We start from the raw sequence: 15,688 nt of genomic DNA, 5'->3' as shown, positions 1-15,688 counted from the left end.
TGGAGTATAGCAGCGACGAACAACATACGCGGCGCCACCTCCGCGTGCCTACACCGGCGCTCCCCGGACAGTGAGTCTCATTACTGGAGTATAGCAGCGACGAGCAACATACGCGGCGCCACCTCCGCGTGCCTACACCGGCGCTCCCCGGACAGTGAGTCTCATTACTGGAGTATAGCAGCGACGAGCAACATACGCGGCGCCACCTCAGCGTGCCTACACCGGCGGCGCTTCCCGGACAGTGAGTCTCATTACTGGAATATAGCTCTGGAGTATAGCAGCGACGAGCAACATACGCGGCGCCACCTCCGCGTGCCTACACCGGCGCTCCCCGGACAGTGAGTCTCATTACTGGAGTATAGCAGCGACGAGCAACATACGCGGCGCCACCTCCACGTGCCTACACCGGCGCTCCCCGGACAGTGAGTCTCATTACTGGAGTATAGCAGTGACGAGCAACATACGCGGCGCCACCTCCGCGTGCCTACACCGGCGCTCCCCGGACAGTGAGTCTCATTACTGGAGTATAGCAGCGACGAGCAACATACGCGGCGCCACCTCCGCGTGCCTACACCGGCGCTCCCCGGACAGTGAGTCTCATTACTGGAGTATAGCAGCGACGAGCAACATACGCGGCGCCACCTCCGCGTGCCTACACCGGCGGCGCTCCCCGGACAGTGAGTCTCATTACTGGAATATAGCTCTGGACTATAGCAGCGACGAGCAACATAGGCGGCGCCACCTCCACGTGCCTACACCGGCGGTACTCCCCGGACAGTGAGTCTCATTACTGGAGTATAGCAGCGACGAGTGACATACGCGGCGCCACCTCCACGTGCCTACACCGGCGCTCCCCCTCCCCGGACAGTGAGTCTCATTACTGGAGTATAGCAGTGACGAGCGACATACGCGGCGCCACCTCCGCGTGCCAACACTAAATAAGTGAGTCTCATACTAGAGTATATGTAGTTCAATAATATATAATATAGTAAGCAGGTCCAGCGGTTGAGGATTCGAGTAGCTGTAGGGTTCAAATTCGAAGTACAAGCCAGTGGTGGAAGTGCACAGTAGCGACAAAAATCATACGTGACAGTAAACACGTCTTCATCGGCGCTACGCAATGGCTTTTATTTCTATATAATAGGAGGAGAAAAGTCTGCAGTTTTCTGAAAACTTTGTTAGGTCTGAACGTGATCTTATCTTTACAAAGCCATATCTATTTTCCGATTAGATTAACCTTCGCTTTTATCAATATTTTGTTGGAGAGTAGATCCGATTTTACCGCGTTACTTCACATTGATGTAGAAATATTTTTTACAGATAAATTGATAGGTATACTCACTATCTTTATTTACTTGCACTGAAATGTATGCATATAAGCTCAATTAATGCAAAATTAGGTAGGCGGGAGTCGTATTTACTATTTACTCATCTGCCTATCTCCAGAGCAAATATGAGTGTGATAAGACATGAAACGGCTGTAACATTGTGTTGTGCCGTGTTACTGAAAAGGTGTATTACATAAAAACATGGAGTTTATTTCTTGGTGAAACGTTTTTGGTGTTGCTAAAGTGTTTTTAAATCGTCGCTGAAGAGTTATCGCTCCTAGTACCTACTCGTTCTTAAACGCAGCGGTCGGCAAAGTGTTGCTCGCGAGTCGCTTGCGGGTGTCTTTCTTTTCTTAGAGAGAATACCGATTTAGGGTCAAAGTGGTACCTATAGGGTACAGAGTTACAGACAGATTATATTTTAAAAGGTTGCTGACACGTGCATAAACTAGATCGTTTAAAAGTTTCTGACTGAACTGAACCTTAACGCGATTAGTGTTAAGATTTTTTTCAAAGCATTACTTTGGAGTGCGCTTAGTGTAATAGTTATAAGGTGGTTTAACCGCAAACGTTGCATATAAACCAAAATGGAGGAGCTCCTGCCAGCTCCATCAGTGCCGTCCTGTGCCCGCGTGCGGTTCAGTTTGCGAAGGGACAGTCTGCCGATAGCCACGATTCGGAAGGCGTTTCTGAAGCTGCATCGCAGCGATTCGCTGCTCGCTGAGAGGAGACAGTAAGCAGATAATTTATTTTTCCCCTCACTAGCTCGGAAACACGCGTTTTGTCCTTTAATACCAGCGGGTAAAAACGCATTTTATCCACTAGTGGGTAAAGTAATTTGACCTTGAATAAAATCAAATTAACTGCCTTAAAATTGATAAAAGTAGGTGAATCGGGTAATAAAGATGATTTACCACCTGTGGAACTACTGGAAGCAGTGATAAACGCATTTTTTGCGTTGTAGTTTCCTCGCTATAGTGAGGGGAAAAGTTTTGTGTTACACTCGGGTGCAAATGTATTTTACTTCTCGTGTGTTAAAAAACTCGCAAGTTCAGGATTCTATTCTCGAACCACTCGCTTCGCTCGTGGTTCAACTATAGAATCCTTTCACTTACTCGTTTTTCAATTCCACACTCGGCGTTAAAATACAACTTTGCCCCCTTGTATAACAAATAACTAATGTTACACTATTTCGTATGAATGATCGAGATTGCAAAAAAGTTGGAGATTGAACGCTATTTGTTGTAACCGGAAAAAACTGCTCAAGTACATAGATTAGGAACTATAAAAACAATGTGCTGCAGCAGCATCAAGGGTTAGGTATATACCCATCTTCTCCGTATATTTCATTGTTGCACCGTGTTTCTTCACTTTCTTCTCCATCTCCGTCGCTTCCAGCCTGGCTATTAGGTATGCTTCCAATTTAATCACTTATCAAAGTGGATAACCATCTGTCACTCTTACACTTACATACTTGCCAGAACCTGACGGAATATCCACAAAGATAAATGATAAAATTAGAATCATAGTAGACCTGCTGATCTTGAAAATTCTGCTTCATAAAATCCCTTATTTATGAAAGCAAAAGTGATAATTTTGATAAAATACTGGGCGTTCATTTAATAATGCTTAAAACTTTTCTCCTCACTGGCTCGGAAACACGTTGGTTTATCCTTTAATACCAGCGGGTAAAAACGCATTTTATCCACTAGTGGATAAAGTAATTTGACCTTGAATATAGTCAAATTTTCTACAAGATCAAAATGTTATACCAAAATACGTCTAATTTCACCTAATTACCCTAAGCATGGAAGTGGATATTAATAAAAATGGGTGAATCTAGTGATGAAGATGTTTTACCACCTGTGGAACTACTGGAAGCAGTGATAAACGCGTTTTTTGCGTTGTACTTTCCTCGCTATAGTGAGGGGAAAAGTTTTGTGTTACACACTGGTGCAAATGTATTTTACTTCTCGTGTGTTGAAAAACTCGCAAGTGCAGGATTCTATTCTCGAACCACTCGCTTCGCTCGTGGTTCAACTATAGAATCCGATATAGAAAACGAGCAAGTGAAAAACACTTGCTCGTTTTTCAATTTCACACTCGGCGTTAAAATACAACTTTGCACCCTTGTATAACAAATAACTATTGTTGCCCAGATTATTTTATGTAAGACAACGTATTAATAACAGCCACATAAATGATTTAATGTTTAACCTATTTCCGTTTGTGATCTGAAATTGTGTTCCGTTAGCTTTAACGACCGAAACTAATTGCATACGTACCTACTTGGTACATATTTTACTACACCTATGTCTATTTATTATATTACAGATATAATATATGTTTAGTTCAAGTGGGTGATCAATGCAGACATATAAAGTAGAATTTTATCTAAATACATATCTTCGTCGACGATCACTAGGAATAGGACACTAACTACACTCAGGACTCAGGCCTTCGCTAAAATAAACAAACATGTCAAAAAAGTACCATTGAAATAAGTATATGTGATTTCTTGTTTCGTAAAGTTCAGACATATTCGGTAACAAAAGCCGAGCGGCCGAGACAACCGAACAAAAACTTTATTGTACTTGTCAGCCATTATTAATTTCTCTAACTATACTTGATTCGGCTTTGTCGTAGAAGGAATGAATTCAAATTATTTACACATCACAAAATATTAATATAATGAACACTTAGACCTAAAAACTAACCTATATGAACGTTGAAGAGGCTGCATGTTTGAGCCGTTTGGGGTAGAGACGCTTGGGTCGTGGGGTCAAGGAGCACACGGCATTTTCACAGAGCTGGCCAAATGCTTAATAGACGCGTCGGGTGACCGGAAGGCTGGAGCATATCTTGCCCAGCGCATCGGCATTGCTGTTCAGCGCGGCAATGCCGCCAGCCTTCTGGGCACCCGGCCGGTACCGGCCGGCTCTGATTTAGGTTCTATTTTTTATTTATTTATAGGGTTTTATTTTATAGGTAGATTTAGTTTAGTTATAGTTTAATTTATTAGTTCATAGTTTAGTTGTTTTGTAGTTTCGTTGAAGAGTAAACACCTATACTTTATACTTTGTGAACCATTATTTTCTCTGCCCATCTCGCTTGTGCGAATGAGGTCAAGTTTAAGACGTTGAAGAACAATGCACGAGAGTTGGTTTCAGATAACTAGCATTTATCATGTCGTAACATATCTGATAAAAACGGTAAATTAATCTTTTTAAGATTTACATTCATGTTAGTTGAGGCTCCAAGAATTAGACGAGCCAGGCGGCAAATGACTCATTTCCCGTCATGTGAATCGTTAAATTTAAACTAGGTATGTACAGTTAACCAATTGGAACCCTAGGCCACTCTGATTTATAATGTCACTATGACATAGTTCTACAGTGGCCTAGGGTTCCAATTGGTTGACTGTACTTACAACCTACCCTGTACTGTACCTGTTGTGCTGTATCTACGTAAATCCTATAAGCACAAGGACTTAGACTAAACTATACATCCAGGCCTCTTTAAAAGTGAATGAGCACTCACGTGTTCTCGGTTTTCTGATTGGTGAACTTGCCGCTTGTCGCTAATGGGCAGTGACCTTTTTAGAATTCTCTGGGACTTTGTTATCATTGCTAAAAGCGTGTCGGCGAGTCGAACACTTGAGCGGTATACAATATTAGTCCTTACTGAAAAACTTCATCATACTTGTACTACAGTGACTAAGTACAGAATAAGAATTATCCTTTGAACTCCTTGATTCTCTATATTTTTTATGACTCCGAAATGTAAATGGACCTACATTTAGTAATGACACATAATTACGACTACATACCTATTACGAGAAAAATCACTACCTAAGTACTTAAATAATGTCGGCGGATTAAATAAAGACGTAGCTTTGTATTTTGTAAGGCAGAAAGTCTTTCAGAGTCTTTTTAAAACGACACAGGAGAAAAATGCATCTACAATTCTGCAAGGCTTTTTACAATGGCAAAATCTAGAAAACGTCACTATGAAAAAATCTCGTATCTCACGCTGCTCCTCAAAGTTAAAACGTAGTAAGTCTATATGCATTCCATACATACTTACTACAATTTTCTTTTCAATAACAGAGGAAGATACAAGTTTTTTTTTAAAGTAGTGACGAAATGTCAAGTCATTGTGAATGTTAAATGTCTACAAAAACATTGTTTTCACGTTGTTGTCTTCAAAATCAGTGTAGACTCTATCTATTTCAATTTTAGGATTACTTTACTTCCTACGGGTGTAGAGATGATTAGACTGGTTTTCTAAGTCCGACTCGCTTGTAAAGCAACGAAAATATGCAAGGTGTCTCTCATTTGCTGAGGATGAGGTGAAAATAGCGAGTATACCGACCCAGTTTTCGAATTCTTCAAGCGACGTAAAATGACGTCAGGCGAAGGCGACGCCACGCCTCCGCCAGGAGTGCCAAAAGCGACGTCATTGCGTTATAAATGTGATAAACCTGTCCAGACTTTTCTGATAGCTATTTAGGATTTGTAATGAATGACGGTTGACGTCACTTGATACGTCTACTATAGGTATGCGACATGTAAATCTTCTAAAAATGTCATAGTGCCTGGCAAACTTTATTGCGCTGCCACAAGCGTCGTCGTTTTCAATTGATCATTTTTGATTCCATTCAAATCAAATATTTAACTTCGTAGGTAACCTTACTTTACATTTCGATCGCTCTTTGAAAAAGAATGATCATAAAAAGCACTTTCAGGCTGCACGAAGGCAGAACCTGCCAAGCGTGTCATCGGCCCTACTTACTACGAACCCTATCTTCACCTGCCAAATCCACGATCTTAGGAATGAGCCATTTATGACGAAGCATTTAAGATGGCGCCTGTGCCCTAAATTAACGAGAAAGAAATTTAACCTTTAACATTTTTTCAAGTTAACTTAAAAGTTAATCCGTTAATCGAAATGTTAACTTCGTTAATTAACGATAACCCTCTGTACTCTGTAAATGAGTACATGTAATTGAATTTGTGATAGCATGCATTTGATTACACTGACTTCGGATTTTATTTCATTTCTTAATTTTATTGTGTTTTGTGTATTTCTATTTGTAAATGACGATCCTTATTGGGAGAAAATATTAATTTTATTATTTTCAATTTATAATGTAATTTTCGACGATCATGATGAGAAGATAAACATAACTTTGGCATTTTTATCATGAAATAAAGAAATCTAAATCTAAATCTAATGGGTTACACATACATATTTCAGGCAAATGTCAGACACAATACGTAGACAATAAAATTAAAGTTAACGTTCCGGTATAATAAAAAACTTCATCACGTTTTTCTTTAGTGATTAAAGCACCGAAAATCTGTATCGCACCTGTAACATAACAAGGCGGATTTTATAGCGCATAATGAATTTAAAAATCAATTGTCATTTGATACTTACGAGTCGCTTTTCGGTGAAGCAAAACATCGTGTGGAAACCGGACTAATTCCAATAAGGTCTAGTTTACCCTTTGGGTTGGTAGGTCAGATGGCAGTCGCTCTCGTAAAAACTAGTGCCTACGCCAAATCTTGGGATTATTTGTCAAAGCGGACCCCAGGCTCCCATGAGCCGTGGCAAAATGCCGGGATAACGCAAGGAGGATGATGATGAATGAATTTAAAAATCACCCCTAAATTTCAAAACCTCAGGTTCTATTTGTAACTATTACAGATAGTATTGCGACATTAGACATGCAGATAGATTAGACATGCAGATAGTATTGCGTGATATTAAGGTACAAGCCGTGGTCAGCATTAATGACGCTAATCGCATTTTACGAGGGACCTGAAGCGTGAAACACCGTTCGAGTTACGCCAAGCGGCAAGCATTCTGCTGACTTGCAAGGGTCTTCGTTTACTCATATACACAGCTGACGTTTTGCAAGACGGGGGCGTATATTTATTACACACATTTTATTTTCATCACACTTGCTCAGTATGTCGTTGCACGCAGGCGTAGCGGGAGTTATAGCAAAACCTTTTTCCTTAGGGAGTTATATAGATATTTCTAGTTCCAAAATTAACTGTTACATATTTTTGCATTACTCGGGTCGTAAGAATATTTAAAAGTCGTCCTTTACTTGCGTTTGATATATTTAATTTACGCCCCGTGTTGCACAATGTAATATTTTATAAGTAGGTACATATCGCCATCTGTATCACAAAACTTTCCTAGCCATCGCTAGAAAACAAAGTAGAAGCAATCTATCTGATTTCTCTCGTGTCAGTAGTTTGTGAAATGTAGTTGCGAAAAGTTGGTCACACCTATAAAACTTTTATTCTTTGTAACGCGACTAACGCGACATTTCCTGACTTTTAGCAACGAAAGTTATTCGTCATATTTACCAGCCTTAACACCACCTTAACACGTAGGTATTACTTCTCTTCCTTGTGCGAAAAGAAGAGTCATTCAGTTTATTGTTTTTCTGTGACTTAGGGCCAGTTGCATCAACCACATTTCACAAACACATCATCGTCACGCGGCAGAGGTCTATGGAACTTCTCATACAATTAAATTTAGCTAACGTTTTGACGGTGACAGACGGTTTGGTGCAACCGACCCAACTGTTAAATAAATGTTCGGATACTATCCCCAAAAACCAAGAGGTAAAGTCTGACCAGAAATATATGACTTCGCGCCATGTTGCGGAATTTCATTAGTACTATTGGGTTGGCACAAAAGTAATGAGACACTTGGTTTACGTTTTCTATTTTTTATTATTACTACAATACAAAAAGCTTAGTCGATGATGTAATCATCATTAGCATCTATGACTTCTTGCCAACGATCCGGCAAAGTTTGGATGCCTTTCGTCCAGAACTCTGATGGCTGTGCCTTGAAAAAGTTGTTCAACTCCACCTGTACATCATGGAAATCATTGAATTGTTTACCCCGCAAATGTCGTTTCAGGGCTCTAAACAAATGAAAGTCTGATGGTGCGAGGTCTGGAGAATAAGGTGGGTGGGGTATCGTCTTCCAGCCCAAGCGTTTCTTCTCGAGGCAGCCAAAAAGCACGACGTGTATCGTTCTCATAATAAATCCATGATTCATCTCCCGTAACCAGATCAGTCAAAAACTCTTTACGTCGGGGTCGCAGCAAAAGTGATTGACAGATGGCGACACGGACTGCACGACTGGCGTCGGTAAGGATGTGCGGTACCCATCGAGCCAAAACTTTTCGATACCCAAGCTCATGCAGATGGTATTCCACAGCGTGGTGACTGCAGTTAAGTGCTTCCGCTAATTCACGAGTAGTAGCATCAGGATTCGACTGTAGTTCGCGGCGTAAATCGTCATCATTGAATGCAGGTGGTCGCCCTGAGCGTGACTGACTTTCAAGGCTCCTGTCTCCTGATTTAAAACGGTCAAACCATCTGGACACCGTGGCATAACTTGTACTTCCAGCGCCCAATGCAGTGTTGATATTGTCAGCCACAGCCCGCGCACTGTGGCCTAACAAGTACTCGTATAAGTAAAGTGTTCGAACTTGTCGCTCGTCCATTTTATTTCAATCTAACTAAACCAATCACGAGGGCGGCTTTATATACCCTCACATTAGAAGTACCTAGAATGTTCTACAACATACTTGAATATTATCGAAAACAATTAACTTAAGAAAGGAAATGTATAGAGTTTTGCAGAGTGTGTCATTACTTTTGTGCCAACCCAATATTTTCGTCATACTAAACTGAACTGACATCAAAATAACAGCGCCCTCCTGACAATAATCGTATATAAGTACCTATTTCTGGTCAGGCTTTACCACCATAGAGTTTGAGCAAAAATGGAACTTCAATTTGAAAATTCGAGTATCTGGTGTCATCGATTAAAATAGATGTTGGAACCGTATCTAATAAAATCTGTTATTTACAAGCGTTAAAGCTTTCAAGTTCCCGGAAGAGTAGTCAGTGCACTTTGATGTAAAGTGTTGTTCCAAGCATCTTTAATGCGTCATCCACGTAAACGCTCTTAATATTGTTTACATTTTTACTGGATTATTTTACTCATATTTTCACTGTTTTTTGAAGATGTTAGTCAGTGTTTAAACGGAACATTACTCACAAAACATGCGTCTCTCAATCATTGTCTAACCAACTGGGAACAGCAAAACCAAAATGACATACTTATACATATTTGCTATGTGTGTATAGAATGGAGATAATTTTGAAGTGACGTCCGATGATGATCATAGTAATATTGACAAGTGGATAACATATTTATGTCGCGTGTTTCACCGTTGCGATAAAACCACAGATTTAATACACAATTTTAATTATGATGTACATATCAATCTTTTTCATAAAGTACCTACTCTATATTTTATAAACGTTCTGAGCAAAACTATTACTAGAGTTCTACACATATAAAACTCAAATATATATTAATCTAGTCAGTCAGTTATGTAAATACAGATACATTTATGTATATACCTAAAACATTTTGGTTGGAACGTGTACATGTTAACGAGTGAAACAATAACAATTATCCCGAATCCTGGCTCAGTGCTTCTAACTCGGATAATAACCCGTCCTCTATTGTTTGGGTGTCTTCTAACTCTACAAGTCTTTATTGTTCATGAAATTTAGGAATATTTCCAGCCCAGTACTAGATGCATTGAACTTTAGGCATATAGATACCCTCGCAAGTCTCATTTCGGCTCGTTCACCCCTACAGACTTGTGCTAAATTGTTTATTATACAACGGCAGAACAACGAACTTACGTTAGATTTTATACCGAGTATTTGTTAATGTAATTAAAATACCTAAATGTACATTTAAAAAAAACTTCATAAAGCTGCAGTAGATTTGCTTGCAAAAGAATATATGCTTATTTATTACAAGTTAATCGTAAAAAGTAGTGTTAATAAGTACCTACCTACTTACAGTCTGACCAAAATAGTGTAGATTTTAGGAAATAAAATAACCTTGGAGGATAAATGTTCTTATCAGATTAAAAAAAATATTGTGGCAACATCGTAGTGTCGTCCCGTTTTCTCACACATATTTATTTGAAAGGGGTGACACTACAATGTTGACACTTTTTAATTTCTACTCTTTTTGGTCAGACTGGAGTAACACGTGCAACGAAACATAATAGGCAGTGCCCTTCTGCCATAACATCGCAAATAAGGGGGTGTCAAGTTTGGTTCCCGGTAACCCAGGTGATCCCGTTTCACTTAGCTTTTCAGTATTGATCGTATTAAACCGTCGGTTCTAAAAGTACCTAAGTACCTATGAAGTACCTAGAAGATGCTTGCACGGTCATCCCATGATGTAAGTATAGATACAGCAACGAAAGTACCTATAGGTATGAGATGCGGATGTTTGTGAGATCATAATATTGTCGGATGTCCGACCCTATCCTATTTATATGTAATTTTAATTCGTAAGGAAATCGGATGTATCCCATTGCATATACCTACATAACTACATACAATCACATCTGTATCCCGTACAGGGGTAGGCAGAGCACATGAAACTGCTCGTTTCAGTGCCACTCTTGGCTTTAATCCCATCCCGTGGCAAAATGCCGGGGTAAGTAACGCAAGAGGTAATTATAATTTATAGAAAAATTGTTATTTAGAAGTACTTAGGGAAAATACTGTATCCTTCTGAGTAGGTAAGTACTTGTTATTGCAATACATAATTATTGGGTCAACTAGTAAGCAAGTAGGTATGCGGGCCTACACGTGTTGTGGTAGCCGCGTCAGTTGGTCAGTCAAGCCCACACACGGGGCAAGTCAGCGAAGCGGTGAGACGCGAGAACGCAAGGCAGCCGCTAGCCGTGAGCCCGAGAGGCGCTGCTTGGCGTTTCAGTTGCTTAACAGCTGTTAGACACCGCGAACGTGTTTCCGAACGCAAACGGCCCGGCTCGCTATTGACACATTTGTTTGACAGAAATGTCATTTTACTTTTAATTTTTGGGTTAACTACATAAACAGAACATCGTTTATGTGCAAAATTCTGTGTAAATTTGTTTTATGTGACTGTATTTGGCAATATTAATAAATCTAACGGTGTGATTGTTTCGGTTCATAAACAGTGACGATATAAATTGTTTACTACTGAGTGTCTAACGTACTTTTGATAGTTTCATCAATTTGGTGAAAATAATGTTAATCAACTCGCTTTCTTCATCTGAGATGAAAACTAATCGAATCTCTCGAGAGTGACCTTAATCGAGCTACGTCTCGGATGACCTTCTAAATGAAGGAGTCATATCCTGACGAAATTATGCTGTGTTTCGTTCAAGGTTTCGGAAATGGATGTGAACATGGATACAATAAGAGTAGAGAAATTACCGAATGCAATGAAAATGCAGGATTGAGGTTATCTAAAAGGAGGTCGCAAGCTAAAAAGGTGTCATTACAAGTGCAGACAAATCTGGAAGTGATTGACTCTGTCGAGGATGTGGAACTGCGGCCAAAGAAGTCTCAGTCGCTGGTGACTGGCAAGTCCCTGCGTCTATCGTCGGGGGACAGGTTGCTTCGACTGCCGGAGGTCAAGAGGAGCCTGAGTGACCGGTTCTCAGTTATTACTGATGCAAACGGGAAGAGGCCCAGTAAAAATCTTCTGACTATTAGAAAGACATGGTAAGATTTAAATGATTATACATCTTATAACTACATACTAATATTAAATGCAAAATGTGTAGACATTCTCGGAATAACTTTTATCACTATTACTGTCAGTGGGTGGCAAAATCGCATAGGCAAACACAATTCAATAAAATTTTAGCTTGTATGCGGGTTTGGATTAGCAAAGAGTAGGTTAAACACTTTCAAGTTTTAAATATGTCAGAATCAGAATCAGAATATTTTTATTCGTTAAACATAGGTAGTACAAAAATTGGGTCTTATAAATAAATATGTCAGTAACACTATGTTTTGCCTGCTGGCGTACGACTATTTCCTTATATTAATCATGCGTAATTACAAGATATAATTCATGCTTAACAAAATACTATACAACCAGAAATTTATGCAAACGATATTGAAGTGGTAATACAAAAACAATTGCTTCGTCAAATACAGTATTCAAAATTAATAAATATATGTATACATATAAAAAAAAAATAGTAATAACATGTCAAAAGATTAAAAATAAATTTAGTGTAATAAATTATAAGTCAATATCATTTAAGAATTGTTGTACACTGTAATAACATAATCATAATTTACGCTTATTTCATGCAATGGGTTGTCAGCACTACTCTTCCTAACATTCCTAACTCAAGTCAACCTAGGAGCCTGGCAAATCTATAGGAAATATCTATAATAAGTATAAATGATATAGGACCATTGCATTGGAAATTTTCCTTTTAACTTACTTTACACTTTACCTACACCAGTGGTTCTCAAACTTATTTTCTCATGGAACCCTTTTGGAAAGCAAAATATCTGACGGAACCCTTAACTTAAATAAATAAAAAAAAATAGTTTAGGTATATGGTTTTATGGAAGAGAGTTGAAATCGCATATCAGTCAAGCAAAATTCACACGGAGCCCCCAGAGAGGTTTTTAGGAGCCCTAGGGCTCCGCGGAGCACACTTTGAGTATGGCTGACCTACACCAAAAGATTTTTGTATGAAGAAGAATACAAGGATTATTTCTTTAAAATGTTGGTCAAATTAAGACTCCTTATTCCTTAGAGCGCTCATCAATTTCACGAAACGGCCATCGATAGATGGCGTTGGCGCTCGGTACGCGAGCACCTGCAACTCAACGCGCGTTTCAACGCCGACACAAATAATCTTGATAGTTTTGAATTAAATTGGTAATAACATAATTTTCAATTTTATACGGGGAATTTCCTGTTCATGGTATGGTAGTAGTAAATAAGGTGTATGAATGTAGTAAAAGTATAGTAGTCTACATATACATATATAAATACAGGTTTCCTAATTGATTGATTCAACAACCAACACCGCTGAGCCGAAACTACGAAAGCTAGAAAGTCGAAATTTGTATAGATTGCATTAACAAAATTTCGAAGAGATAAGAATCGATTATGAAAATTTACACCCCTAGTAGAGGGAAAAAGGGGTGAAAGTTTGTATCGGGATCAATTGGTTTTTTTTTATTAGGAAAATTTTAGTTAGGAACTTGAAATTAGAGAATAGTTTAATAGTGATTTCTGTTTTTTTATTGAATGTATATGCATACTGATTGGTCCCATTTTTATCAGAACCCAGTTCTGATGATGGGATCCTGGAGAAATCCAGGGAACTCCTCAAGTCTGAAAGGCATACATATAGCGATTTTTGTGTTTTTATATGAATAGCATGCATTTACGTACGGAACAATGACATTTGGTGCAGTGGAACTGTTGATGATGGTCAGACCGGAACTCCCTAAATCTAAACGGCACAGTTATAGTGACTTTCATATTTTTATAAGAATAGCATGCACAAGTCCAGAATAGTGACATTTGGTGCAGTGGAACTGCTCATGATGTTGTGTCACTTTTTAACCATCGCCTCAAATCTCTCAAGGAAGGACGGTTCTCAATTCGTCTGTTTTTTTTTGTTTGTTCCTCGATATCTCCGTCGTTACTGGACCGATTTAAAAAATTTAATAATTAAAGCATTAAAAGCAGTTTTAAAAAATACCTACACATTTCTACATGTGCTCTGCCTACCCCTTTATGGGATACAGGCGTGATTGTATGTATGTATTTGTACATAATCCAACATTCGCAAGTAGCTTTCATCAGAACCCAAAAGGCGGCGGTTTTTTTTTCTTAAAAATTATTAAACGTTTTTTTTATGGGATAGGAGGCAAACGAGCAGACAAGTTGCCTGATGGTAAGCGATCACTGCCGGCTATGGACACCCGAAGCACCAGAAGTGTTGGTGCGTTGCCGGCCTTTAAGATGGATGTACGTTCTTTTCTTGAAGGTTTGAAGGTCGCATCGGTCCGGAAATACCGCTGGCAACAATTCATTCCACAGTTTAACTGTGCATGACGTGACCTGTGCAAAACATTGCGTCTTAGAAACATTTGAAAGGGTGAAAATCAAATTATGTATGTACATGTTCGTTCTAAAAGTAGCTGATCAAACATCGTCGGTTTGGAAAGCCTGCGGTTAAATTTTTGCTCCTTCCTTACTATACATATTTTATTTAGAGGGTTTTGAGATTTAGGTACATAATAAAACAACGCTTCATTAGGTTTAATAGCATTATGTAAAGTATAATGTCAATGTAAGTGCAAGCAGTCTTATGAATAGAATAGCAGTTCTGTTGGCCTCCTCCTGACTCCATCATGAGACCCTGGACCTCATCTAGTTCGATGGTGCTCGTCAGCCCAAATCTAATGAGCCCAAACATGATGGGGTTATGATGAGGAGAATAGCAGTTCTGTTGACCACCTCCTGACTCCATCATGAGACCTTGGACCTCATCTAGTTCGATGGTGCTCGTCAGCCCAAATCTAATGAGCCCGAACATGATGGGGTTATGATGAGGAGAATAGCAGTTCTGTTGGCCACCTCCTGACCCCGTCATGAGACCTTGGACCTCATCTAGTTCGATGGTGCTCGTCAGCCCAAATCTAATGAGCCCAAACATGATGGGGTTATGATGAGGAGAATAGCAGTTCTGTTGACCACCTCCTGACTCCATCATGAGACCCTGGACCTCATCTAGTTCGATGGTGCTCGTCAGCCCAAATCTAATGAGCCCAAACATGATGGGGTTATGATGAGGAGAATAGCAGTTCTGTTGACCACCTCCTGACTCCATCATGAGACCTTGGACCTCATCTAGTTCGATGGTGCTCGTCAGCCCAAATCTAATGAGCCCGAACATGATGGGGTTATGATGAGGAGAATAGCAGTTCTGTTGGCCACCTCCTGACCCCGTCATGAGACCTTGGACCTCATCTAGTTCGATGGTGCTCGTCAGCCCAAATCTAATGAGCCCAAATATGATGGGGTTATGATGAGGAGAATAGCAGTTCTGTTGACCACCTCCTGACTCCATCATGAGACCTTGGACCTCATCTAGATCGATGGTGCTCATCAGCCCAAATCTAATGAGCCCAAACATGGTGGAGTTATGATAAGTAGAATAGCAGTTCTGTTGAACATCTCCTGCCTGACTCCATCATCATGAGAACCAGAACCTCATCCTGGTCCCAAAATATAATAATAATTCAAACTCTCAACAAACTCCACGTATAACTTAAAATCCAAAATCATATGAAAAGCATGTCGAATGCTAAAATTGCATAAGGTGTAAAAAGGATCAAGATTTGTTTAGTCGCAGTTTACGGCACTTCTCGGAACTATCGCGCTGCTTACGAAAGCTAGGTGCG

General features: G+C 39.7%; 1 protein-coding gene across 2 annotated transcripts in view; it reads left to right on the top strand.

Moving 5' to 3' along the window:
• Nucleotides 1-15,688, top strand: part of LOC125233796 (GRAM domain-containing protein 2B-like) — a 95,166-nt gene that overhangs the window by 19,640 nt on the left and 59,838 nt on the right. The window contains exon 1 of one of the 2 annotated variants that reach the window (XM_048139901.1): nucleotides 11,109-11,962. The exons of the other annotated variant lie outside the window; for it this stretch is intronic. Within the exon in view, the coding sequence (XP_047995858.1) occupies nucleotides 11,577-11,962 (386 nt within the window). The 5' untranslated portion in view covers nucleotides 11,109-11,576. Of the gene's footprint in view, nucleotides 1-11,108; nucleotides 11,963-15,688 lie in introns of those variants that run through there. 2 annotated transcript variants of the gene reach the window in all.

This window comes from Leguminivora glycinivorella, chromosome 15, assembly GCF_023078275.1.
Source record: "Leguminivora glycinivorella isolate SPB_JAAS2020 chromosome 15, LegGlyc_1.1, whole genome shotgun sequence".
In the NCBI taxonomy this organism is placed as follows: domain Eukaryota; kingdom Metazoa; phylum Arthropoda; class Insecta; order Lepidoptera; family Tortricidae; genus Leguminivora; species Leguminivora glycinivorella.
The sequence above is the reverse complement of the archived record's forward strand: the minus strand, read 5'-3'. Positions and strand labels throughout refer to the sequence as shown.